The sequence below is a fragment of the Hemitrygon akajei genome, chromosome 12, assembly GCF_048418815.1.
Source record: "Hemitrygon akajei chromosome 12, sHemAka1.3, whole genome shotgun sequence".
Lineage (NCBI taxonomy): Eukaryota > Metazoa > Chordata > Chondrichthyes > Myliobatiformes > Dasyatidae > Hemitrygon > Hemitrygon akajei.
This window is the reverse complement of record NC_133135.1, coordinates 49144268-49170794: the sequence shown is the minus strand read 5'-3', so window position 1 is coordinate 49170794 and position 26527 is coordinate 49144268. Positions and strand designations below refer to the sequence as shown.

The window sequence follows — 26527 nt, the reverse complement described above, 5'->3', positions numbered from 1 at the left end:
GATAAATGTTGTTTTCTCACCAGTGTTTAGATGATAGACTGGAATATATATTTGCAAGTGAAATAATTTCATAGAAGTGGCTTGTGATTCTTAATGGCCTGTGATTGTACCTTATTCCTATGTTTGCCATTTTTGTTTTACATTCTTTTCTTAGCTTTGAAGGATATACTAAATTACACATTCAAATAGTCACAGAGTTGGCCTTCAGCCTCTTTGTCCATTCTGACACTTTTCGCCATTGACGCTAATTCTATGTGCTTGCATTAGGTCCATATCCTTCTAAACATTGTTTATTTAAGTACCTGTCTAAGTGTATCTTAAATGTTGTGATTCTATCTGTCTCTATTACCTCCACTTGTGTTGAGTTCCAGATATTAACCACTCTCTGTATTTAAAAAATAGAAACTTTCCCCTCAAATCCACTTTAAAGTTCTTCCTCTCAAGTTAAACCTATCCCTCTTACTTTCAATGTGCAATGTGTGAATAAGTGTCTGAGGACCTACCCTATCTGCATGTTTTGAAATTTAATATAACTCTGTCAGGTCACCCTCAGCCTATTTTGCTGTCAGGAAAAGCAAACCCAACTTCTCTCCCCATTACTGAAGTCACTCAATTCATGCAACATCCTGGTGAAATTAACAATCTGCTTCAGGAACTCAATAGGTCAAGTAACATTTGTGGGCAGGAAAAGGGGATTTCAAGTTCTCCAGCAGATTGCTGTTGCTCCAGATTCCAGCATCTGTAGTGTTTTGTGTCTCCAGCATCCTAAAGAACTTCCTCTGCATTCTCTGCAGTGCAACTACTCTTCCTAGAGAGTAGCAACCAAAACTCCACACAGTACTACAATCAAACGACAGAATACCAGGACTCTAATGTTCTATGTCCTGCTGTATAAAGACTACCATTTCATATACCTTCTTCGCCACCCTATGCATCAGCGTTGACACTAACCACAGTCTAACTATAGAACACCACAACTCTTATATCCTGTGTTGTGATGTATGAAGACTACCATTTCATATACCAACTTATACATCTGTGTTGCCACTTTTAGGTAAATATGGACTTGAACTCTAAGGTCCTTCATTCATCGACATTCCTTAAAACCCTATCTTTGATTGCATATGTCTTACCTGTTTTTGACTTCCTGCATATTGTTCCTGCAGTGTCAATTGAAAATGCATAGTTGCCTCAGAAGCCTTATTTGCGCAATATTGTTAAGATTTTTATTTATTCAATTTCTGTAGAGCCAGAGTTTGAGCCACAAATTTGAGAACAAATAGTCTGTACAAATTGCCGTGGGTAGAGGGTGTTTGTTTATTTATGTAGCCATAGATAGAAACACCTCTGAAAGACTGTTTGTTAAAAAATTTTGTTGGTCTTTGAGAAGCTGGCATGAGTCATGCCTTAAGTAACTGCCATCCTTGCATTGCCTTGTGTACCTGTTGAAGACAGGAAACTCCAGGATTTTAACCCAGTGATGATTAAAAGAACAGCAATTATACTTTCATATCACTTTACATATGGTTTATGTGAATGCTTGCAAGTGATCTAATATTTTATTCCACTGGATGCACTGTATAAATCCAAGGTATTGTCACGTTGGTGTTCCCAAGCACCTGCTGTCATTGACATTCTGGGAGCTTAAGGTTACAGGTTTATAAAATTGGTGAGTTGGTGCTGTGCATCTTGTGGACAAGATATGCTGCAATTCAATCTCCAAGTAGTGGGCTAATGAATGTTTTATGGTGGTGAATCAGTGTGCAAGAAGCAGGATGGGGGGTGTAATTGAGACATTTCTCACTACCCTTTCTCCTCTCTGGAATGAAAACATACTTTTTTCTCACTTTTCCATTTCTAGTGAAAAATCCTTAACCTGAAACATTGAAATCTCTATGCATTAATGCAGCTTGGTCGCTCAGCGCTTCAGGCTTTTGACCTGGATCGTGTTGAGTTTCTTGAGTGTCAGAGCTGCAGTCACCATGCTGAGAATAGTTCACTACACTCTTAAAGTGATGGAAAACTTTCCATGGTTCTATTGATGAGTGGGAGTGGGGCATCAGTAAAGTTTTTTTATCTTTTATGGTTACTTGCAACCATACAGAGTGTAAGCTATACAGAGAGTTTAACCTTCAAGCTTTCTTAACAGCCCCGAGAAGTAATCATTTAGGCAGGGATCTTCATGCTCTGAGAGAAAGACAGCTGAATCCTTTTGAGCATTTGTGGGCCTCCCTTTCAAATACAGCAGTGCATGCCATGACAATGTGAGATTATTGTCCACATCACTACTTTGGAAAGTTCTGAAGTAACACTAAGACATGACCTGATTAATGTGATCTCTCACTAAAGGGTATTTAATAGGTTACATTTTACTGCATTACAGTTATGTGCACCTGATGGGAGATTTTTTCTGCTGCTAAGGATATCAAATTTCACAGTCAACATTTTGTGATAAATATAATTTGAACTGTACTTAAAGTAGTCAAAAGGTGCATTTTTTTTCCTTTTTTAGTATATGATTTTAAGAAATCTGAGTCTGTGGGGTTGGCACCAGATTTTCTCATGTTTTGCATGACCATTCCCAGTGATATTTCATCCAGAGTATTATTATACAATATGTTTAGTGAAAGTAAAGATGTTATTAAAATGGTAGTGCTACAATGTATAAGATCTGTTATTAATATTAGTCTATCAAATATTTGCCCCTTGCCTGACCAGACTAAAATAATACATTATGTTCAGTTCAGGTGTGTGGAGGATTTGATTAAAAACAAGCTTTTGTTTAATTTTATGAATGCCACAGAATTGTGCCTGGTTTGAGAAAGAAACTTTGTTGTTTAGCTTACTATCACATTTCTTTCACACCGATGCTGCCTCCATTAACTATAATCATTGCTTACAAATCCTTTTCTTTAGCTGTGGTTTTGACTTATTCATTATTATTTTTACTCTGTCCCACAGCCAAATGGAAGCAGCCAAGGCAAAGTCCATAATCCATTCCTTCCCACCCCAATGTTGCCACCCCCACCTCCTCCACCTATGGCTAGGCCTGTGCCTCTGCCAGTGCCAGACACAAAACCAACTACCACATCTACAGATGGAGGAGCAGCTTCACCTACTTCACCCAGTAAGTGTACTTTAGCAAACCCCATGTATGTTATATAAACATAGAAAGTGCTGACCTTCTAAGGTGGTCCAAACATTAGGTCACGCAACTAAATGTATAAAAATGTTAATGTGGATAGCCAGTCGGTTAATCCTTTTTTGTTATAAAGTTACTTTGCATCATTTTCATGCATCTGAATGGAAGATATCAAGCTGTACTAATATTCTTTTTCACTATAGCGTAAGGTTTTTTTAAATTTTCTCCTGCAATCATCTATTTGCTGGCTTCCAGATAAATCATGCTTTTATTTCAGTCATTAATTGACCATTTTCAATGGTGTTTTCTCCCTTAATAACATGAAATGTGAAAACTGTTCAGGGTTTTCTTTGCGTCTGTTTTCAAAAATAGTCCCATGATAAAGAATTTATTAGCAATGTGCCTTTGTCCATGACTTGGAATGAGCCATATGCTTCAGGCTTGTAAAATGGGAGGTTGATACAAGAAAGTATAATGGGCAGCTTGGACTCCTATCTTGGTACCTGATACAATTTCCGAGCAAGTCAATAAATACTTTTTACCATTAGTGCTGGAAGTAAGACCCTAGTTCCAATTTTACTATATTCACGTCCAGAGTTTTCTCAATGAATTTTTTCCAAGGATTGTTGGGGACCTTTAAAATAGAGGTGAGTTTCAGGGAGCTCACTCATGTCCACTTTCAGACTATTACTATGCATTTCCTCACCCTGACATCCCACAAAGGGCACTGGAACACTGGCAGAAAGGAAACTCCATGCAAGTGTCAGCTGAATTTTGCATTCAGAAACCTGCAGCCCTAGTATTAAAAAGAGGCTCAATTCCTGAAAATGTCTTCCCTGATTTGCAAATGCAGGGGTGCACTGCTAACCTTGTGCCCACTTCGGGTTCAAATGGAGAATCACCCCACCCCACCCCCTCCTCCACCCATGCACCCACGTGGCTCTCAGGCTCTCTTTTCTTGCCATTCATTCATTCGAGAGTATAGTACACATACTGCTCAGAATATTGATCTATAATGTTGATCTATAAACTTCCCAGAAAGATTATGCCCACAGTATAAAAGAAGTCAGCAGTCCCATATATGGGAGATATAGACTCATTGGTGATTTTAGACTGAGATGCATGCCTTTATGCTTTTCAGTTAATAAAACCATCAATATGATAGACTAGAAGGCATAAGCATAGATGGGATTGTTGAGGCTTGTGACAGTCATGTGTTAAACCATCTCACTATTTCATAAATAAATCATGCATGCATGATGTAATCATAGATTGAAACTTGCTATTCTCTTGCGAATGGCAGTAGGTTTACAATACAAGGGGGGAAAATGTCTTCTGAAGTAAGTTGAGACTAAGCATTATGATACATTGCAGAATGCTTTCCAAAGAATTCTCTCAATGCTGCTGGTAGCATAGTTGAAAATATACTCAAAAGATATGTTTCTTTGCCTCTAAAATTGAGACAATGAATGCATTTATCTATTTATTTGAAAAATAAATATGTAATAAATAGATAACAAAAATGAGGTAATCTATTCCTTGCAAACTACGTTACTGCTTCTTCATTTGCATAGATCAAATGTAAGATTAATTGAACCTGCCTGCAATTTGGAAGGAAAAAAATTTAGAAGATGTTACTTTTCCATATTTTACTTCCTGTTGAGGACATTTTCAATGTGACGCTTGGTGTCCTAACACCGGAAGTTTCACCTCCTAATTTGTAGCTCAGCTGCCGTAGTCAATAATGAGGAGCCATTCTGCATCTTGTCAGTTTGTCTCTAACTGAAGGTGGGTAGTAAAGGGTGGCTGCAACCAGCTTGGCTCATTACATCCAGCAGACATCCAGCCTTGGCGGGGGCATTTTTAGAGGAAGCAATTGAGAGGAGAATTCTTCTGACTTTAGTGTGTAGCGACATTATGGAGATCAGTGACTATTCCTCACACTTGCATCAAGTGTTTCTCTGATAGTGTAAGAAATACCCAAAACAAACATTTTGAAGTCTATTTGCAATGTTGCTTAAATCTCCAGAGCAAATCTGACCCCAACATTTGTAATATTTTATCAGCAATTTTCGGTTGAGCTTCATTAAGTATCAGGGACTTCTAAAAACAATGACAAATCAGGTGAATTCAAACTGTAAGATCACCTTTTTGGCCCATTATTTACCTCCCACTGTTTACATGAAGCATGAAAGAAATAGCCCGAGCAGTTTTCAACTTTCTAAAGAAAAGACAACTTGTTTGCCTTTATTGTTATAAATAATTTTAATAGTTACATTAGCAAATGCCTACCTATGTCCTGAATTGAAATGTTGCCTTTGCTGTATACCTTTAGTGACACTTCCACTTCTGTTACTTATGTTCTTTTAACTCGCATGCTCATGGTGCTTCCTCATTGCTCAGTTCCTTGCAGTGCAGATAATAGTTGATATTAATCAGAAGCATTTTCTATGACCCTTGGCATTTGTGTTTCCACAATAATACATCTTACAAGAAATGAAATTCCATTATTGTTTTGCAATGGAGGATTGGTGCAGGACTGTGATTATCACCCACAAAAAGAAAGGGTTGTGCCTCTGTACGCCTGCTTTTTTAAAATGCAAAGCGAAGTCTCTCAAGCTTCAAGTTCATTATCAGGGGGTTAAAAGGAGTACCAGACATAAATTTGGGTGAGTGCTTCTACAGACCCTGCTGTCTTTCAATCAGGCTTAAGATGTGTGTTGTTTGCGTGCAACCCACTGCTGCTTCTTGAACGCATGTATCCCTTCCCTTCACAGCCTATTCGACACCCAGCACCTCCCCTGCAAACCGATTCGTGAGTGTTGGACCACGGGATCCCAGCTTTGTAAATATCCCTCAACAGCCACAGGTGGGCAGCTTTGAACCTTTTTGTATCCAGTTTAGCTTTTTGTGGTCTTGTTTCTACGTGCAGAGAGCTGCAATCATACTGCATAGTAGGGATCTTTCAGAACTGACCTTATGCTCAATCTGCAAAGCAGAACTATTTTCAATAGCCTGCTGTCTGGAAGTAAAATTCATGCATTCTGTAATGTTGCTTGGCAAGAAATTAGTACTGTGAGTAATTACAATATGGTAAAATGTCGTCGCTTTTTTATTTAAAAAATTCTTTTCAGATGAATATTTTCCGAAGTACATCAGTGGGCTAGTTTTGAATGTATATTTTTTGTGCTTTAACATTTAATGTCCCAATAGAGAAAAAAATAGCAGAAGTCCCATTTACAATATGGATTACTGGCTGCACATACTGACTCAAGACATATAGGAGTTCATTCCACTTACTTCAGAAGACCAGTGTTAGTTTAGTTAATTATTTGAATCTGTATTTCTCTAAGAAGGAAAACTCTGATCTCAAGCCTCCGCTGCCTTGCAGCTGTGCCCACTCATGGGGAAGGCTTTGGAAGTAAACCCCGAGGGAAAAATTCGGAACTGGAGTCCCTAAGGCAGTCCTACATTGACTTCAATGCTGACTGGCAACTTCTGCAACGCTGCTGGTACCAAACTGTATGGGCCTCTTTGGGTCCATCAGTTGTGTGGAGAAGGGGAGCTTGTACGTGGACAACAGCTTGCTTTCCATACCATACTGCCTCAGACTTCTCTAATACTTCTAAGCCTACATTGTATATTCAAATTGATGGGCTTGAGAGAGATTCTATAATGTAATAATAAGAATATGAATGTTCAGAGCACATCATCACAAAAACCTAAGAAAGAGAAGAAGGAGCAGGCCATTCACCAATTCCCCCCTCCCCCCCAATGCCTCCTACCCCAATCAGTAAATTTGTGAGAACATTGGCTGAATCTGCATAATCTCTCTCCCAAGGGCAATATTCTCATTCCAGGAATCAATCTTGATATTAGTTCCTCATCACAGGTGGATCCTTGCTTCGATGATGTGGCCAGACATGTACTGTACATGGTTTTGCAGGTGCAATCTTGCCAAGTGCCTGTATAATATCAGTGGCATGTCTTCTTATTGTACCAAAATGTTCTCACAATCAAAGCCAGTGTTCTGTTTACTTTCATGTTTGCCTGTTGTACCTCTGGGTTAACTTTCAGTGATTCGCTTACAAGGACATTCAAGTCCTTCTGAAAACCAGTGATTTTTAAAATCACTTATCACAATTTTTCCACAATATTTTCTCCCATTTATTTTGCTTGGCCATATCCCCTTGAAGGCACTCTGCATCCAAATCAAAACCCACTCTGCCATCCAACTCAAACTACATAATTAAAAAAAAGATTTTCATTCTATTGGGCACATTTTTGTTTTAGTATGGCAGTGAGCAAGGGAGTGTTTTAAAATACCCAAATGTGGCAAATGTTTGCATGACAATATCAAGCAAGCGCCTTATGATTCTATTCTCACGACTTTGTTAAGAATCATTAAAACTTCTTCACAGTCAGATGGTACAATCTCTAACAAAATGGGGTACTCAGTTGAAAAGAACTTTTGCACAAAATCTTACAAAGTATTATGAATTCAGTCTGTACTGAAATGTTTTGTTTTTAATCTGGAAGATTCCTATGTCTGAGGGAACTCAGTGACAGCCTTAAACTACTTACTAATGCTAGAAAGTCAGGATGATTTCCCCTTTCATCCTGTATTGGACCAGAGCTGATTCTACAGATAAGCAGTGATTGATGACCAGATAGTCCAAGGAGTTTTAATACCATCAATTGCCTACTGGAGTGCCCTAGAAAGTGGAAGTGCTGTGGTTTATAAATTACATTTTAAGTGGATAATTGAACCTTCTTGTAATCTTTAAAGAGATGGTTCATGCTGGTAGTATCAATTGTTTCTGACAAAACCTTGTTTGATTTCTGTATCTGTAGAGTTATCTTTTAACTAAATATATATTTAAGCAACTCTTAATCATTGTAAGAGTGCAGGGTTTCCTAATTTATAAAAAGGTACGTTTCCTAAGAAGCATTTTGTGTTGTGAAAATTTATAAATCATAAATGCTGGGCTGTAGTTATAGGATTTTGGGTACCATGAATTCCTTTGCACAGAAAGTGAGATTCCATTTGTTACAGTAAAAAAAAAGCTTCCTACAATGAGAACACTGACCTTTAATGATCTTTGGTGTTATCATGAAAATATCATGTAAACCAGATGTTCATAAGCCAAAGGAATTCATTAGTAGGAGAAGTTCTGTCTGAGCAAAGCTCATTGAGACTGCGTATGCCCTCAGACCATATGCAAAAAGAGTAGCAGGACAGGACGGACAATGTATATGTCTATCAGCACAATAAAATTATGAACTCAGTGGTCTTCAGGGCGGAGGAGGTGACACGGATCTATGGCAGTTTTTTTTGAAAGAGTAAAAAATGAAAACAATGAATTGCTCCCAAGTTTCTGTAAAAGTCACATCAGACATATTAAAAACAACTAGAGTTTAGACTAGGGGACTAGTTTGGCTAGCGTATCTGAGACAAGAGAAGAGAATGTATTTAAAAAATTGAGGCTGAGGAAAGGGAAAGGAAAGCTGAGCAGCCAAAATATTTTATATAGAATTAAAATAGCTTTCAATTGCCAGTTTTCCTGCACTGTTCTATTCTCTAATCAAATTAGAGTCATGAAATCATAGAGCAGTACAGCATACAAACAGGCACCTCAGCCCAGTACAATTATGCTAACCATTATGTTTATCCATACTAACCCCATTTTCCATCATTAATTCCAGGTTCCTTAATGTCTCATTCATTCATGTACCTTTCTAGATGCCTCTTAAATGTTGGTACTGTTCCGGCCTTCACTACCTCCTCTGGCAGCTCATTCCAGATACCAGCTACTCTGTGTATGACAAATTTATGCTTCAAATCCCCTTTAAAATGTATGTCTCTGTGATTCTCCTGATAACTCAAACCCTACAAACCAGTCAAAATCCTTGTGAACCTTTTCAGCATCCTCGCTTCCTTAATAATATCTTTCCTACAGGGCGGGATCTAAAATGCACTCTCAGGATGCATTCAATGTTTTGTTTAACTGTTACATGATGCTCCAACTCTTATACTAAACAGCTCAGCTGAGGAAGGCAAGTATGCCATACACCTTCATCACCACCCTGTGTCTACCTGTCATCCCATTTTCAGGGAATTGTGAATTTTTACCTAATGTCACAGACAACTCAGGGCCTCTGCATTTATTGTGAAGCATGTTACTTTTTTAAAAAACTGATCATTGTTCGAATGTATTAGTGCACTATGGGGGATAATTTGATACTTCCTTTGCCTTTCTAAAGTATCTAATTAGATCAATGAATTTTCTAGTTAATTTTAACAACCAATTTTTTAAACTAATCTTACAACAAATTACATGAAAGTATGATGTTAAAAATACACGGAATTTACATTTTAGTTGTGTCGTATTTGTGACATTTTCTTTCTATCTCTATGTTTGGTAACTGCTCAAGATTATAGCAATTTGCTCAGTAGATATTAAGCAACATCTAAATGGAGTGGGTTTGGATGAGTCACTGCAAGAATCCTCTGAATTGCAGGATTCATTCCAGGCACTTTATGTTAAATCAAAAATTCAATTTGCATTGAGTAATACATCTTCTTACTAAATCTTTGTTTAGAATTTATTATGTATATTTTTTTAAAAATGCAATAAATTCCAGTTTAACCAGAGAATGGATCTCTCTGTTTAGCTGTTAACTTCCAGTTATTACCACATAAATAAATCAAATGCCAGCAGCAGACATCATAGAGGTGGGATTCACTAGCCAGTTACAGCATTTTCTAACTTTCCTAATTCTTATATTGATCTTATTGACTTCTATGCTTATATTTAGTGTTTAAAAGTATATTCTAAGTGCTTTCTCATTTTTTTTAGTTTACTTCAAATAATGTCAACTATTTATTGAAAATGTCCTGTCTGTTGACATAGACATATCACTGGGTAAATACACTTGACAAGTGACCTAAATTGATACATTATAAAGAAGCTGAAACCTTAAGGTAACTGAGAACAAGTAGCAAATATTTTCCAGCTAACCAGGCAAGGCAGAAGCTGGTGTTGCTATTTTATTAACAGTTCCATTTTATATGTAAATGCTAGAGACACTTGTGGTAGTTTATGATCAGCCGATGCTGCATTTCTAAACTCAGATTGGACACGTGATCTGACTTCTAGACTGCAGCATGTTCATGCTGACTTACAAGCCTGGATTACTGTCATAATAAGCAATGCCTATCTCCGAGGGTGATTTCACACAAATATTGATTCAGAAACTAATTTAGTGCTATCAGGTGATGAGCACATCTTGTAAGCCCTCTGCCTTTTTACTATTCTGCCATGCTTGATACTAGCATTTAAATTTTGTTTTAATTGTCATTGAGGGTGTATATCTGAGAATTGCGCAGCATCAAAACATGGTCCCTTTATTAGGTGTGCAATGAGGAATTCTGAAGGTGGATTGCATAATAGAAGCCAATTTTTAAACTTGCCTGTTTGGCGAAACACAAGTACATGTTGGAAGGGATGGAGTTGGTGGTGACTGCTAATTTAAATAGTGGGTTCTTTTCCCATCATTTGTAAGATAGCTGTGGGCATATGAAGGATCTCAGTGGAGTGGAGTGGGATTTGGTTTAAATATACAATTCCAACTGCAGTGATGTTGGCAGCAATTGACACCACTTCTTTTCTGAAACTTCCTTCTTAGGCCAAGATGGCTGGAGCAGGAAGCTCAGAAAATCTTTTTTGATCACCCCGATGGGTGAAAAAGAACAGAAATGAAATCTGATGCTTTCTCTTTCTTTGGACATCTCCTATGTTTCCCCCATCCATATACAGCTATATCCTTACAACCCACTATCCAAATTCACTGACTGACAGGCAAAGACTTCAGAGGGAAGTCTTATAACATCTATCTGCTAGCAGAGATCATGTCTTAACTTATCCATTTTATGTCTAACATTGTATCTTGTACTTTTTACTTACCTGCCACTATGTTGTCTGCAGAAGCACTCTGCAACGACTGTCCTTGTATTGTCAGTCTTACATGACAACTTGGAAAGGTCTGCAACATGAAGTTTAATGATAAATGCAGATGCACGGTACTAATTTACTGTTGTCAATATGGCTCCGGTTGATTCTCCACTGTGAGAATGATGAAATCTACATCACAAAGACCTAGCCAATTGTTTTCTGTTTTTATCAGAACCTCATCCAGTATTAATTAGCCATAAGTTCATTTGGTAACACTGCATCAAGAAGTCCTTAATAAGCACCTTTAGTTAGATAGGCATAGTTGAGGAATTGATATAATTTTAAGACTTGACTGTCCATAGATTAGTGCCAGAGGAGATAGGAGATGTACATGTATTATTACTGTCTCTTCCATCCATCTTCTCTGATTATTTTTTACTGCAGATAGCACAGTATTGGATTAGCTTGCTGTATAGCACATCAGGAGGAAGATCAATTTATTGACTTTGTCATCATAGTAAGTAATAGTCAAAGAAAAGAGATAGAAGGCAAGACTGCATTGCATCAAAAATAAAGGTGCCATCTACTTTTCTATACCTTATGCATCTTTAAATGTTTACACAGGAAAGAGCACTTCAGTAATTCAGGTGGTTGTACATTATTAATTAACCCCAGCTCAGAGCTCTGCAGAAGTGCATGGTTTTTAGAACTGCACTGTTTGATTTCTTGTAGGTGATGGAGACATTGACCAACTTTCAGCATTTTCTTTCCCTCTACTGCTTTCCTCAGACTGCAATCAGATCACATTTTGGTTCAAATGGCATTATAGTGTTCAGCCTATCAATAAAATTGATTCATAGTTCACACAATAAGCAATGTGGCTAGACAAAACTGGCACATCTTCTTTCCCCGGTGTTTTGAAATGAAATATATCCCTAATAACACCTCATGACCTACAGGTGAGTCAAGATGGGCAGTTTCAATTCTGTATGAAGTTTAATTCTGTGCATATTCCACTGCAGAAAAAAAATCTCAGTTTAATTCTTCTACCTTATTAACTTCACCAGGTTTCATGTGATTAGTTTGAATAGCTGGGCTCTAAATTATGAAATAGCCTGTCATGAGTTATATTGTTTAGGAAGTTAGATTCTAATACCCCTTAACCATCAGGCTCATGAACAAAAGAGGACATCTCCACACATTCTAATTCTGGTGTTCCCACAACCGATTGTCTCACTTTAAGGACTCTTTATCTTGTTATTTATTACTATTTATTTATATTTACATTCGTACAGTTTGTTGTTCATTGATCCTGTTTACAGATTTACTATGTATGCCCACAGGATAAAGAATCTCAGGGTATTATATGGTGACATGTATGCACTCTGATAATAAATTTTACATAGAACTTTGAACTTTTCTAGTGAAAGGCGTAGCTCCTGTTACTCTAGTCATCAACCTACCCATAAAAGGATTTGGGATATGAGAGGAAACAGGAACACTCAAGTGAAATTCATGCCATCACAGGGAGAACATACCAACTGCACATGGATGGCACCCAGGGTCAGGTTGCTGATGCTATTAAGAAAAAGCACCACTGCTGCAGCACAACTGTGCCACCAACTGTAAGGAGATACGCATCTATTAGAGTCTATGGTGGAACTCTTCTGTGACCAAATGTGGTATTTTTTCTGCTGAGACGAGATTCTGTCACCCACACAGAAACATACTGTACCTGCATCACTTTCCTTCCCTTTCTTGTCGGCTTCTTAATGTTTAACTTAAGTTACTAGTTGTTAGTAATGCCTTTTGAAGCTCTTAATGGCTCTTAATATGAAGGCCTTCCAAATAGTCAATCCCGTTAATTGTTTACAACTAGTTCAATTTCACTTGTATTTATTTTACCACTCCACTATTAGTTTACCCTTCACACAGATCCAAAACTGTCTCTGAAGTTTTGCTAATGAGCTGACCATGGAAAATTGAGTATAGCTTCTTACAATTTGAAAGTGACTTCTGTATTTGTTTATTTCCTGATCATCGTCTTTAGTCTTTTCTTTTATGGATGAATTGCTCTATAAGATGTCAACTTTTCATAAAGTTTAAAGAGTGGTGATCAATCTTGCAGTTTCTACTACAATTCTCTGAAATCTTTGCTTTAGACCAAAAAGTCTCCTACAGTGTTAACTTCAGTTCTTCTTGCTTGCTCTGCTGCTCCTTTTCCTCTTGTTGGGAGTGAGGAGGACAAACTGGCACTCCAGTTCTGTGGGTTCTGGGGTGATTGAGGAGCCCAAGGTGGGATGTGTAGACCCACCCACAGGTGGGTAGGTGGCCTTTAATGGGCTGGGTGGAAGTGTGGGTTCTTGGATGTTGCCATTCATTTTGTTTTTTATCACTGAGATTCTGTAATTCAAGGTGCTTAGTGCTTTCCCAGACATTCTTGTCTATTTTTTAAACACTCATGAGCTAAGAATTCTGATGGGCTAGTAAGGGAATTACATTCCTCACAATGGATTTTGAGAATGTCCTCAAACCATTTTCTCTGTCCTCCCTGAAATCGCAGACTGAGCTATCCTGTTTAAGAAGTACGCTTCAGGAATGCTGATGATACAGGCCATTCACTGGATCTCACTGCACTTGACTGATGTACCAAATGTTTTTCTGCAAGAGATTATTAATATTGATTTGCCTATCCTACGGATTTTGCTGGGATTGTTTGTGGTATCATGCATGTGTTGTGGGGCCTACTGTAGCAATCCCATGTTAGTGAAGGACAAGGATCAACGCTGATTAATTGACTATGACCTCCAACTCTTTTGAATACGCTTTCCCTCAATCAGCCTGGGTCTGTGCTGGAGCAGTATACTGTTTGGAGGAAGTAGTTTTGGCATTCCTCTGTATTTATTCCAGACCCCCATGAAGTATAATGACATCAGGTCAAACATGGGAAACGAAAGTCCTCCCAGTTATCATCTATCATCCTCTCTTGATGTTCCTCCATGTTGAACAACTTGGAAGACTAATCTTCACATTGAGGATGCATTCCTTTGTGTTGTCTAGCTCAAACCCACTTGGGATCTGTGTTGACGTTAGCGCGAGATATGTTCATATCATATGACAGGTTACCAGTGGGATATTTGTTATGTAAGTAACGTACAGTCTAGGGTTTAACTCCAGTATTGCATTGAGAGATCGAGCCATCCCATAAATGACCAACAATGGTCACTTACAGGACCACTTTGTGCACTCCAGGTTCCCTCATTGCACCCTAACAATGAAATCAGTTCTGAGGTCCATGAGAGATGCTGTCCAGGATTTGCGCAGTCAAATTTCAGGAGAAACACAAAAATGGACATTATTATGTTTCACTGCAGAAAAAATCAATTTTCATTGCATAATGCTGAAAAAGCAGCAGTTTACGATTGAATTTCTACCTCACAGTGTTTCACATTGCAGATCACATTTGAAGTTCCCAATATACAATATCTAATATTATGAATAGTAACAAAATATTCCCTCACTTCTGCCCCTAAAATATTAGTGATTCAAGCAACAGCATTATCTTCAGAGGTTTCTCAGTTGTGTTCTCATAATCAATAATAGCTGTTACAGAATTTGGTGCAGCGATGGAGAATTCTGCCTTCCTGCCAAGTTTAATCTTTCAAAAAGTCCTTGTGATCATCTAATGTGGAATTATTAGAAATAAATGAAGACTCATTCAATTATTAATTAATTGAATTGGCAACACAAATATCATTATTTTTCTACCTTTAAACAGAATCAGGATGTGTACATTTTTTTGAGGGTCAGATAGCTTTTAGTCTTTGTGCAGTTCAAAAAGTTTTTACACAGCACTTGAATAGTTTTATAAATATTTTATCGTATTTTACTCCCAATGAATCATAGGCTGTGATAGCATGACACCTAAAGAGCTGAGTTAATTTATTAAACGTCAATTAAAAATCTTAACACCTTTCAGAAAGGCAGAAATAATTTACTTGCCCCTATGAATCAAATATCTATGAAACAGGTGACTTCCTTTAAATTTGAAAGTAGCTCTTTAATGTCTTAAGCTCTTTCAATTTTCCATCATGTCACACGATTGGTAATCTCTCAGCATCTATCTAGTATAGGCCAGGAGTTTATCATGTGTTAGTAACAAGGACAAACCTTGAGCAATCATAAAGGTCGGTCCAGTGCAACATTGGTGATCACTAAATTCCTCTGCACTCCAGTCTAGTCAACTGAGCTGATGCTGCAAATCTACAATTAGAGTCAGAAGGTGTAAGCTGTATACAAGTGTTAATTTCTCTATTTTTCAAAATGGATTTAGTTGTTGTGAGTAAACCCTGTTAGAGTATAAATTCATTTTGTAGTGTTTAGTTCTACTAACCCTTATATGTTTTGTGAAGTAAGTAACTACAACATATTTGATGTAATAATTGAAGTTTTTAAATTAATTACTTACATAGGAAAGCTGTGGTTAACCAGTGGTAACCAGAGTTATTAACTAGCTCCTGGGGCCATGCTTCTCAGATTTTGTGCTGGTAGTTCTTTAAACACAAGAAAATTACTTTCAACGATGCTAAAAACAAACTCACTTTTAGATAGCAGAGGTTCAGTGGAATCACATGCAAATTAGTTCTCATGGCAAGCAGCTCAAGAGTGTCTTCCTGTGGTATGACCTTGAACTTGTTACAAATCTGTATCGCTCAGCAAAAGAGGCTGTAGAATTCAGGGGAAAAAAAGTGCAAGTGTTTAGCATAAGAATTAATTTTGGACCAAAGTGCAATCAGGTTGTCTCTCAGGCAGTCTAACTCACAGCTCTAATAGACACGGCATCACTGTGGGACAATGGTTAAAGAATAGAACAAAACAAGTATGCGGAACAAAAATGTTCAGACATTTCAGAACTTGGATTCAGACAGTACAAATACTATTAGAAATTAAGTAAAGGAAATGGTACAGGATTAATCTTTTTTGAGTCTAATCCTGGAGCTGAAAATGTTAATGTTATGAAAATGTTAATGTTCTATAAAATAGAATCATATTTTAATTTACACTGGTGGCCAATATTGTTAGCTGAATGTGGTAACTGAGTGATCCATATGGCTGTTGTTATTGTTTATGACAAAATAAATAAGCAATTAACAAGAGTAAGCTGCCCTTCCTGGATCTAATTGCTCACCTAATGCTGACCATATTTTCTAAAAACTAAAACTTCTGAATTGCTGCGCCTGTTAATCACAGTTACATGTTTCTTGCTCTTTGTGATTAACAGGAACCGTGCATTTTCCCTGTCATCCTGAAGCTATGAATGCAATTGTTGTAATCATTTTCCAACAAGACCGTAATCTTTTATTTCAAAAAAATAAAAGAGAAAAGCAGGGGGAAAAGCAGGAAATGAGCTGTCCTTTGTCAAGAGATTTCCGAAATGTAATGACTGGTGAAATATTTGTGTTGAACTGGCTTGTCGGCAGGGGTCTTTCACTGCTGACACTTGGATTCTTTAGAATTCGCACCGCAATATCCTCAAAAACCCCTTCTGGTAGATCAGGTAGGCCAGCGGTGCTCTTTGATGGTTTTTCATGAGCAATGGAATGGCATAATGAGAGGAAGCTATTACTCAAGCATAAAATACTCTTTGAGGTAGCGAAATGGCAGAGTTAACACTGTCTAAGAAGCTTTTTCTTTCCTTTATTTCTCATTAATTTTTTTGTCCCTGTGCATGTTCCATGATGGGAGATGTTTTGTCTGCAAACCATTTCTTCAACTTGCAGCACCTGCCTCTGAAAGAAGCAGCTCTTGTGGCTGCACTTGAATCAACAATAATCAGGGAATCAGTGAATGCACCCCAGTGCGTATGCAGCAAAAACTGAAAAAAACAATCGGTTGATTTGTGAGTAATGTAGTCTTTAAACTTCATTATTCAAAGGACAATTGGAATAATCAATGGTGTTTGAAGAAAAAGAAAAATGTCTGGGTCAAAATTGAAGGGATCTCAGTGGTTGCTACTAGAAAGTAACCGTGAGCCAAATTAAATTGCCAAATTGATCCAATTCTTAGCCTTGTAAACTTAATTACAAAGATCTGAAGTATGGGATTATTTGGGCAAGGAATGCCTATAAAAATATATAGATGACACATACTGAGGTGCTTTAGTGCAGTTTTTCTACTACGTGTGCTTTGGTTGAGTGTTTAGCCATGAAAATGTTAGTTTTAGTTGTTTTTAGTTCCTTTGGGAGAAATTAGCTATGTTGCCAATCTCAAAAATATAGTCAAAGAAAAACAGTGACAATATTTTCTGTTGGAACAAGAAACAAAGCATCTTGAAGCAGCTGGACTCTTGAGCGTTTCTACATATGCTTCCTTTTCTCATTTTTTTATTATCCAATTGAGATTGCCTGGAATACAACTAATGTTAGAGGGAACATCCACATAGAATGGCCACCTCCAAACCTTCATGAATTTATATCTATATGTTCCAACTCGTCATGCCCATCTCCTCCTGAGTCAGGAACACTGTTTGTAAAGTCACTGTTTCACTTGGACACTAAAGCTAAGTTACATCATGCTAGTACTAAGTTGGGGAGTATCTACACCAAAGACTGCTAACAGTAATGTTCACTATTGTCTTGAACTTCGTGGTCTCTGAGAATATCAGTGCATTGTTGGTGTAGATGCGTTGTTTCTTTACAGAGCAACTTAGTGTAGCAAGACAAACCCAGTGTGTCTACCTGCAAGCGCTGCTGTATGAGGAGATCACCGGTGCTGAGGTGGAACTGGCCTATAGGCAAGTGAAATTTCTGAAAGGGAGCTGAATGATGATTCATGAAACTGCTTTTATTTGAAGATTTCATGTACCTATCAGAAATTGTAACAGAGCTGTGTGGCTCTTGACATCTAGGTAGATCATCAGTTCCATATTCTATCATTTCCATCTCCACCCTAGAATTAAAGAGGTGTTATGCAAGAAGATCCTCGTCGCAGTTCCTGTTCTGCAGTACTATAGCCTGGTTTCCCAAACAGGAGGAGTAGTAATTCTGAGGAATTCCATGCCACTTTTACATTGTACCTTTGCAACGTTTTCCACTGCCAGGTTCTGTCACCATACCTGAAAGCAGGTGGACATTCACCCTTTCTGTTAGGGCTGTTCCTTATCTTTATGCACAATGGTCAGTATCAAGCACAAGGGAGCTATGCATTCATATTTTACATGAGTTTGTAGATAGAATGCATTGACCATCCATCTGCCTGGATGTGGATTGTAAGTCTCAACATTATTGTCCACTCAATGAATTCTATTCAGAGTATCAACTTAAGTTCTTGTAAACATCATCCATTTTTAACATGGCTTGCAGCAATTGGTTTTACCTTGTCCATTCACCCTATTCTGTCTCTTGTTGGTCAGATTAGTGATTTGGATTTATAAATTGTATCGTATAATCTTCCCTATCTGTCAGAGTCAAGAAAATTACATAAATCGGCCTGATAATAAGAGATGGGATTAGGGTTCAGCATGCTGATGATCACGATAGTGAAACAAGGTGCGATTAATTGATAAGCGGCTGCCATGAAGACTATGATGTCCAGAGTACGCAGAATGGGCAGTTTCAGCCATTGATAAGGTAAACTATGATAGGAAATCTACAACTATATTCGAGCACTCCATTTTTGTTTTTTTGTTCCATGTTGTGACACAACCAGAAAAATTATACTGAATATAATGGAATGGGTGACTTATTGGTAACTTTGCAAAGAAGTGTATAAATTGTTACTTTTTTATGAATAGGTGGCTTTAAAGTGGAATAAGGGTTGCTTAAACCAGCAAAAGTTAAACTTGTTTTGATCAGAAATTGTTCTTTTGATACAATGGTAAGAGATTGTGAAAGAGAATTTTAGGTTGTCAACACTCATCAGCTGAACTGTACAGCTGCCAATAGCGAAGGGAGTAAAATCACTAGAAGCCAGAAGTAGAGGAGCACAGAGTGATATGAGGGGTGGTTGGAGAGAGATCACCAGAGACAGAGAGCGATAACAGAGGAAATTAAAAGTAAAAATGAGAAAGGATTCCTGTTGCAATATGTAGGTCAGTGAATTGCAGTGATATATAAAGCAAATTGTTTGACCTGCAATATAGGCATTGATGTTTTGAGTGAACTTGAATTGATAGAGGCAGAAGATGTGAGACTGGCAGAGAAAATGTGAGAATAGTCAAACCTAAAAGTAATAAAGCATGGGCAAGGATCTTGGAAGCTAGAATTCTGACAATGAAAGCAAGCCAATTTATTGTGAAGTACTTATGTGGTTTGAAGCTAAGCATCAGCATCATGAACAGCTCAGGGAGGGAGAGAGGAAGACAGGAGGGGGACGAGGGGAAAAAGAATGTATTTGTGTAAGGGACCAGAATTTATTGAGGAATCAAAAATAGTGGCTTACCAATAACAATAAGAAATTTCTGCTCGTCCACCATTGCTGTCAACTCGTTAGATAGTTTAGAGACACCATAGAATAGACATCTGTTGGCTTGCGGCATCCTAGCCTTAAAATTTATCTGCACTCAAGTGGCAAATAAAAAATGTCCATTTACTCTGAGTCCAATTAACAGCAAAATCGGCAAAAGAGGTTACTCGGCACCTAGATGCAGTTATGCTGCTTAGTTAGGTCATGATGGGATTATGTATTCCATTTACCTCTCTTAGTTCCAGAATCCTTTTAATCTTGGAATAAAAAATTCCAAAATCCCAATTTTGAAAATTAGTTCACCTTAAGAGCAAGTCGAAGTTCCACTTCTAGTATGATATGTATGAAAAAATATTCTTTGATATCACATCTGATTGGCCAAGCTCAAATCTGAAGATTATCCCACCCTCCATTATGTGTTTCCCCATCAAGTTAAAAGTTTCCTTCTGTCTACTTTATCCTCTATACTGAAGTAAATACAGACCTAATCTATACTACCTACTATCTTAATTTACTTATTGTCATAGTGATGTACATACACTGTACACCTTCCAAAAGCAATTTAAACTCTCTGTGCTATGGTGCCCAAAACATCATGTAGCTGTAGTGTAACATCCATCTCTTTTTGCCCGCAATGCCTTGATGGGAGATTAATTACCAGCAGCGCCTTGCTGAGTGTGGCTCACTGTGGTACTAAGTTTGTATATGGAGCTAATCCATTTTTTACCACTCAACCATTATCACGTGTACCGAGTTTCAAGCCAACCTAATTGTATTATTCAGACTGAGGGAAGAATTATTACTTCTATAAGATGACAGATATACATACATCATGTGGCTAAATGAAATCATAAGCACTCATTATATCTGCAGAAATGTTCCATTACTCAAAAGTCATAGATGACAATATTTCAACCACGTGCCTAAAAAGGAGTAATGTTAAGTGACACAGAAGGATTTAGTAACAACCAATAATATTGATCCAGTGGTAGATGAAGATGTAAATAAGGCAATGAATGGTTTTATTCATTTGACTGTGCATAATTATGAGGCAGAACAGCTTAGGGTTTTATTTTAGAAATTTGTAGCACTGCATTTAGTTCAAAATTTTCTCAAAGCAATTGTGAACCATAAATAAACTATGAAAATGCTACTTTGGAATGTTTTTATTTTCTAAGATGTGCCCAGATGCTCTTCTGTCTGAAGGTTTATTTTCTCTAAGGCTGGTTGCAGCTGCTTCTTTGCAGATAATGAAGATGTTTCTTGACATAAATAGATTACCTGGCTTTATTTCAACAGTTTTGTCTTTGCATTACTCGTAATTCCAGAATGTGTAAATATATGTGATGCATTTTAAAGGTAAAAATAGTCTTATACCTAAGTTTTAATACCTACACTTTGTGGTTTATTCCATTGGTTTCTATTCATTGTAAATCAACAACAGCAATCAGATGACACCATGCCTTTAATTTTACCTTTAAACAAACAAAGTAGTGTGAATGTGAGTGTTGAGAAATGGGGAGGTGCACTATTACGTAGTGTCTTTAGCATGATGTAGTGAAAATAAGCATACAGGTACCGCAAAAGGTTAAAAAGGCAAATGTTGTGCAAGAGATTTGAATAAGGGAGTGCAATTGTAATTGCAGCAATTAATATTATGTTTAGAAAAATTACACTTTCCTGAGAGGACAGGAGAGACCAGATACAGATTTATTTATCTATCACCTGTATATTGAAGCATACAGTGAGGTACATTGTTTGCATAAACAACTAACACAACAAAGAATGTGTTAGGTGCAGCCTGCAAGTGTCACCACCAAAATGATGTGCCCATAACATGAACAGGGTAGGCTGTTTCTATTGGTGTGGAAGTGTAGGAACCTAAGAATGCAATTTAAAACTGAGATAAGAAAACGAGTTCCTCACACAATGAATTCTATACCACCAATCTTTAAATATATTCAAAAAGTGGTATAAATGGTCTCAATAGCTTTAAAGAGATTTGAGGAGAATGCAGGGACACACTAACTTCAATGAGCAGCCATGATTATATTACATGACAGGATTGACTCAAACGCCTGAATTTCCTGCTCCAACACTTTTCTGTGTTTCTGTGAAGCTGTCCATTATTAATTTGTTATTTTCCAATCATGATTCCAATTAGCTAAGCCTACTAGATCCCCAGTTTGACTGATTAGCCTATGAACAGCCCATCTCTGTGCATGGGCTAACCTCTGTTCTTTAACACTGATAGTGCTTTTTATTTCTGCCTGTTTATGTAGAGGTAGCCAATTTGCTACTGTGTGATTAAAAGAATGCCAGCCAAGATATTCTTTAATTAATGTGGCCAAAATCCATGGGGAAGCATGAGAGTGACATCAAACACCTGAGGAGAATAGTAAAACTGAAAATAAAAATCAACACCAGTTTTGAAATTTTTATTTGACCTGGGCCTAAAAGTGATACACAAATAAATTAAGCAATTAACTGCTATTACTGAATGTGTATTTTTAATGCACGCAAAATGTACATTTTATTGCACTAAGAATAAAATTGTTGTTCATTACAGTGCCCAGGTCAAATAAAAATTTCAAAACTGGTGTTGATTTTTATTTTACAAAGGTATTGAGGACTACAAAGCAAAGCAGATAGATGTTGAAATATTGATCAGCTGTGATCTAGTTGATTGGCAGAACACTTCAATACTTGCTTTTGTTAATTCCTGCTGTGTACTTCATTGTAAGGTGTAGTTTAGACAACAGATATATTTTCTAAAATATCTATAATTTGCATGCAAATGTTGATATAAAATAATAATGACATGGCTATATACATCAACATAAAATATTTGAAAATAAATTATATTTATTTAAAACATGCAAATGAATTCTCCACTCACCTCTGGGTTTTCCTTGGACCCAATAAAGATACTCTGAAATAGATCCATTGTTGTTCATTGAACTACTTTTATTATCAACAGGTGCCTGAGGTGTCAGACTGGCACTTGCAAATTCCTTTAAGAAAAGTGCTTGAACAATGTCATTTTTAATTCATCCCTTCTGCAGATGTAGAGGAAGTTATATCTCATAATATTAAAGGGTGGGGGTACATTTGTTCTAACCAAAAGATACCAGTATAGTGTAGATTTTCACTTCTGCAGACAGCATTTAACTCAGAAGTATGAAGTTACACCAGCGTAGGGCATAGATAGTGAATGTGTTGAACGGAGAGAAACTGAATGATATGAGTAAGTGTTTGCCGGAAAGTGACAACACAGTTAAACAGGGTTCGAGCTTATTGATTGGTACTGAGGGTCTGATAGTGTTGAACGCTGAACCTGGACAATGACATAGCCATTGCTGTTGCCCAGTGAATCAAAGGCCAAATGGAGAGCCACTGATATTACATCTGCTGGAGGCCTATTACAAATTGCAGTAGGTCCAGGTCCTTTGCTTAGGCAGGAGTTGATTCTGGGATGACCAACCTCTCAAAGCACTTCACAGTAGCTGTGAGTGCAACTTAGTGATAATAGTTAAGGCAGCTCACCCTGCGCTTCTTGAGCACTGGTATGATTTATCTCGCTTTTGAAGCAGGTGGGAACCTTCAACTGCAATAGTGAGAGAGTGAAGGTGTCCTTGAACACTCCTGCTGGTTAGTTGGCACCGGATTTCAGTATCCTACTGGGTACACCATCAGGGCCTGCCAGAATCCGATTCTGTCTCTGACTTCAATTGGAATTGTTTTTGCTCTTAAAAAATCCTTCCATTGGATGTACCAGAACTTCTCTTATAGTTCTCTATCACTGGTCTTGAATAGCACAGATCTAGTCCTCAGCCAAGTACGAAACTCCTGGTTCATCCATGGCTTTTGGTTTGGGTATTTCTGGTATGCTCATGAAGGCACACACTCATCCACACAGGTCTTGATGAAGTTGGTGACAACTGTGGTGTATTCAGTCAGATTCAAAGATGAATCGCTGAATATTGTCCAGACCACCACCTCAGATTAGTTCTGTAAGTGCTCCTCCACTTCCCTTTGACCATACCTAAAAGAAAGCTTTTGCCATGTGGCTTCATCAGTCATAATGCTGAGTAAAAAAAGTTGAGACATCAGTTTAGGGTTGTACAAAACATTCATTAGACTGCACTGGAGCATTGTATACAGTTCTGGTCACTAGGAGAAATGAAATGATGTGATTATGCTATAGAGGATGCAGAAAAAATTCACAAGAATTTTGACTGGACTGGAGGGACTGAATTCTAAGGAGATTGGATGGCCTGGGACTACTTCATCTGGAGTTAAGGAGACTGAGAAGTGCTATTACTATTACTATTTGAGGCATAGATAGGGTAGTAGTAGTTATACCCTCCCCCCCCCCAGTTGAAATTCAAGTACAATTGTAGTTTTCATTCAACCATACATGAATATAGCCCAATGAATCAGCCTTTTTCTGGGGCCAAAGTGTGAAACACATTACCAACAGCACACAGAACAGCACACATAGAGCAAATAGCAAATATGGTTACGATTTCAGAAAAATACACAGTCACAAAGAGAAAGAAAATAATAAAATAGCCCAAGTCCCTGTGTGGCATGATTAGATTGATGCTAAGTTGTCCTGGTCCAGCTTGTTCTTTCTTTGAGCGAACACTGGAGGGCAGCACTGCCTTAGTGTATCCTCCCCTGGGCGACGACAACAAATGACATCGCAGCCTAGGCCTAGTTCTCGCTACAACTAAGGCAATGCAGCTCCTCTGCCATTAGTCTCGCTAAAGAACTAGTGGACCGGACTTGCAGTCTACATTGCCCATGTCAAAGAGGGTCTTGCAATCACAATAAAATCATTGAAGACAGTCACTCACACTGCACACCTCAGATGATGCACAAGTTCAGGTGACAACACAACAATGGTATGCAGTAAGTCCAGCTTCATCACTTTCAAGCAACTCCTGCAGTACTGGGTTTTCTTAATATTCAGTAATGACTTGAGATCATAAAAAAAGATGTACAAGACAAAAAAATGCACTTTTGATTGGACCTGGAGTGGCTGCTACTTCCAAGCCTGCTGCCATCTTACCAGAAGCCAGGAAGCATCTATGGAGCGGGAAAACAGTTGACATTTCAGCTTGCGTAAAACATCAACTTGCCTGACCTGCTGAGTTTCTCCAGCATTTTGTGTGTTGCTCAAGATTTTTTGCAGCTGCAGAACCTGTTGCATTCATTAAGGGGACATTATTTTGACAAAGTTCTTGGAAGAAGTTATCAGCCAGAGAGGACAGAGGAGCTTAGTAGATATGGGAGCTCATGGATTTAAAAATACTAGTTTTACATCGAGGAGGATTTGCTATTGAGTAGAATAAAGAGCTCATTTGTATGTTGGCATCCTACGAGGGAGGGACCTCTGCCTTTAGGGATCAGTGTTGGAACTGCAACTGTTCACAATATGTATTGACCATTGAGAGGAAGGCGCTGAACATACAAAGTAGGTACAGGTGAGCAGTGGGGGAAATGCAGACAGCTTACAGAGCAATCGATTAACTTATTGGGCACAATAATGGCAGATGGAGTATGATGTGAGAAAATGTGGAGCAAGAATGACAAAGAGCATTGTTGTTTAAATGGAGAAGAAATGATGAATGCTGAAGCATCAAGGCATTTTGGAGCCCAAGTACATGGAACACGGAGAGCTGTAGGAAGTAACTGGAAAGGTTAATAAAATGCTGTGTTTTAATTTCAAGCACAAGCACAAAAGCAGGGAAATCGTGTGCTACAACATACAAGGCACTAGACAATGGGGAGGAGTTTTGGTTTCCTTATTTTTGGAAAGATATATTAACGTTAAAGGCAATTCAGAGAGGGATCTCTAGGATGATCCAGGGTATGAAGGAACCATCTTATGAGGAATATTGAGCAGATAGGGTCTGAAATCATTGTTGTTTAGAGGAATGAGAGATGACCTTACTGAAACATATGAGATTCGTTGGGTGTTTTACAGTGTTAAGATAGAGTAAATATTTTTCTAGGATATAGGACCACAGGTCATAATCAGAATAAAGGGGAGTCCATGTAGAACGAGATGAGGAAGAACTTCTCCTCTGAGGGTCTTTGAAATTTCTTATTTCAGAAATCTGAGGAGGCCAAATCCATGAACGTAATCAAAGCTAAGATAGATATTAAAATAAATAAAATAATCACGTTATGGGGAAAGAGCAGGACAATGAGGAAAATTGGATAAGCTATGATCTTCCTGAATGGCAGCGTAGGCCATTGTTGTTTTTAGTTATGATACGGTGGTACACAACCATGGCTGATCTTGTATTTCATCACTGTTCTCTTGCCCTGTCTCAATACTCCTTGACTCCTCTAATATGCAGGTTTATCTGTCTCAGACTTGAAAGCAATCAATGACTGAATGCCCACAGGCCTCTGGGTAGATTACTCAGAAGATTTAGCACCCTTGAATAATTTTTTCTCACATTCCAGTCCTTTGTTGTATTGTCTGTGTAGCAAGCATATCCTTTTTAAGTAAGAGGATCAAAATTATGCAGACTACTTCAAGTGTGGTCTCACCAAGGCTGATATAATTGAAGTGAGATATATTTACTTTTATACTTAAATGACCTTGCAACAAAGGCCAACATACCGTTTGTCTGCCTAGCTGCCTGCTGCAACTGCCTATCAGCTTTCAGTGACTTGTTTACAAGGACATAAGGTGCCTTAGCAGATCAACATTACTCAGTCTTTTACAGCTTAAGACACACTCAGTTTTAAGTGTATTTTTATATATTGTAGATAACCTCACAGTTTTTTTCCCTATTTTACTACATCTGTTATGTTGTTGCCCCTCATCCAGCTTGCCAATGTCCACTTGAGGCCTCTGCATCTTCATCACCACTCATATTCCATACAGTACAATGTCTTCAGCAGAATTTAAAATGTTACATTGGTTCCCTCAGCCAATTTGTTG

At 37.9% G+C, this 26527-nt stretch overlaps 1 protein-coding gene across 10 annotated transcripts in view; it reads left to right on the top strand.

Annotated features, from left to right (window-relative positions):
• The window catches only part of nfia (nuclear factor I/A), a 775862-nt gene that overhangs the window by 714977 nt on the left and 34358 nt on the right, over positions 1 to 26527 (top strand). For 9 of the 10 annotated variants that reach the window (XM_073063061.1, XM_073063065.1, XM_073063060.1 and 6 more), the window contains 2 exons: positions 2962 to 3127; positions 5920 to 6011. In XM_073063061.1, coding sequence (XP_072919162.1) covers positions 2962 to 3127; positions 5920 to 6011 — 258 coding nt within the window. The remainder of the gene's footprint in view (positions 1 to 2961; positions 3128 to 5919; positions 6012 to 26527) is intronic. The other variant, XM_073063067.1, reaches the window with a different exon arrangement.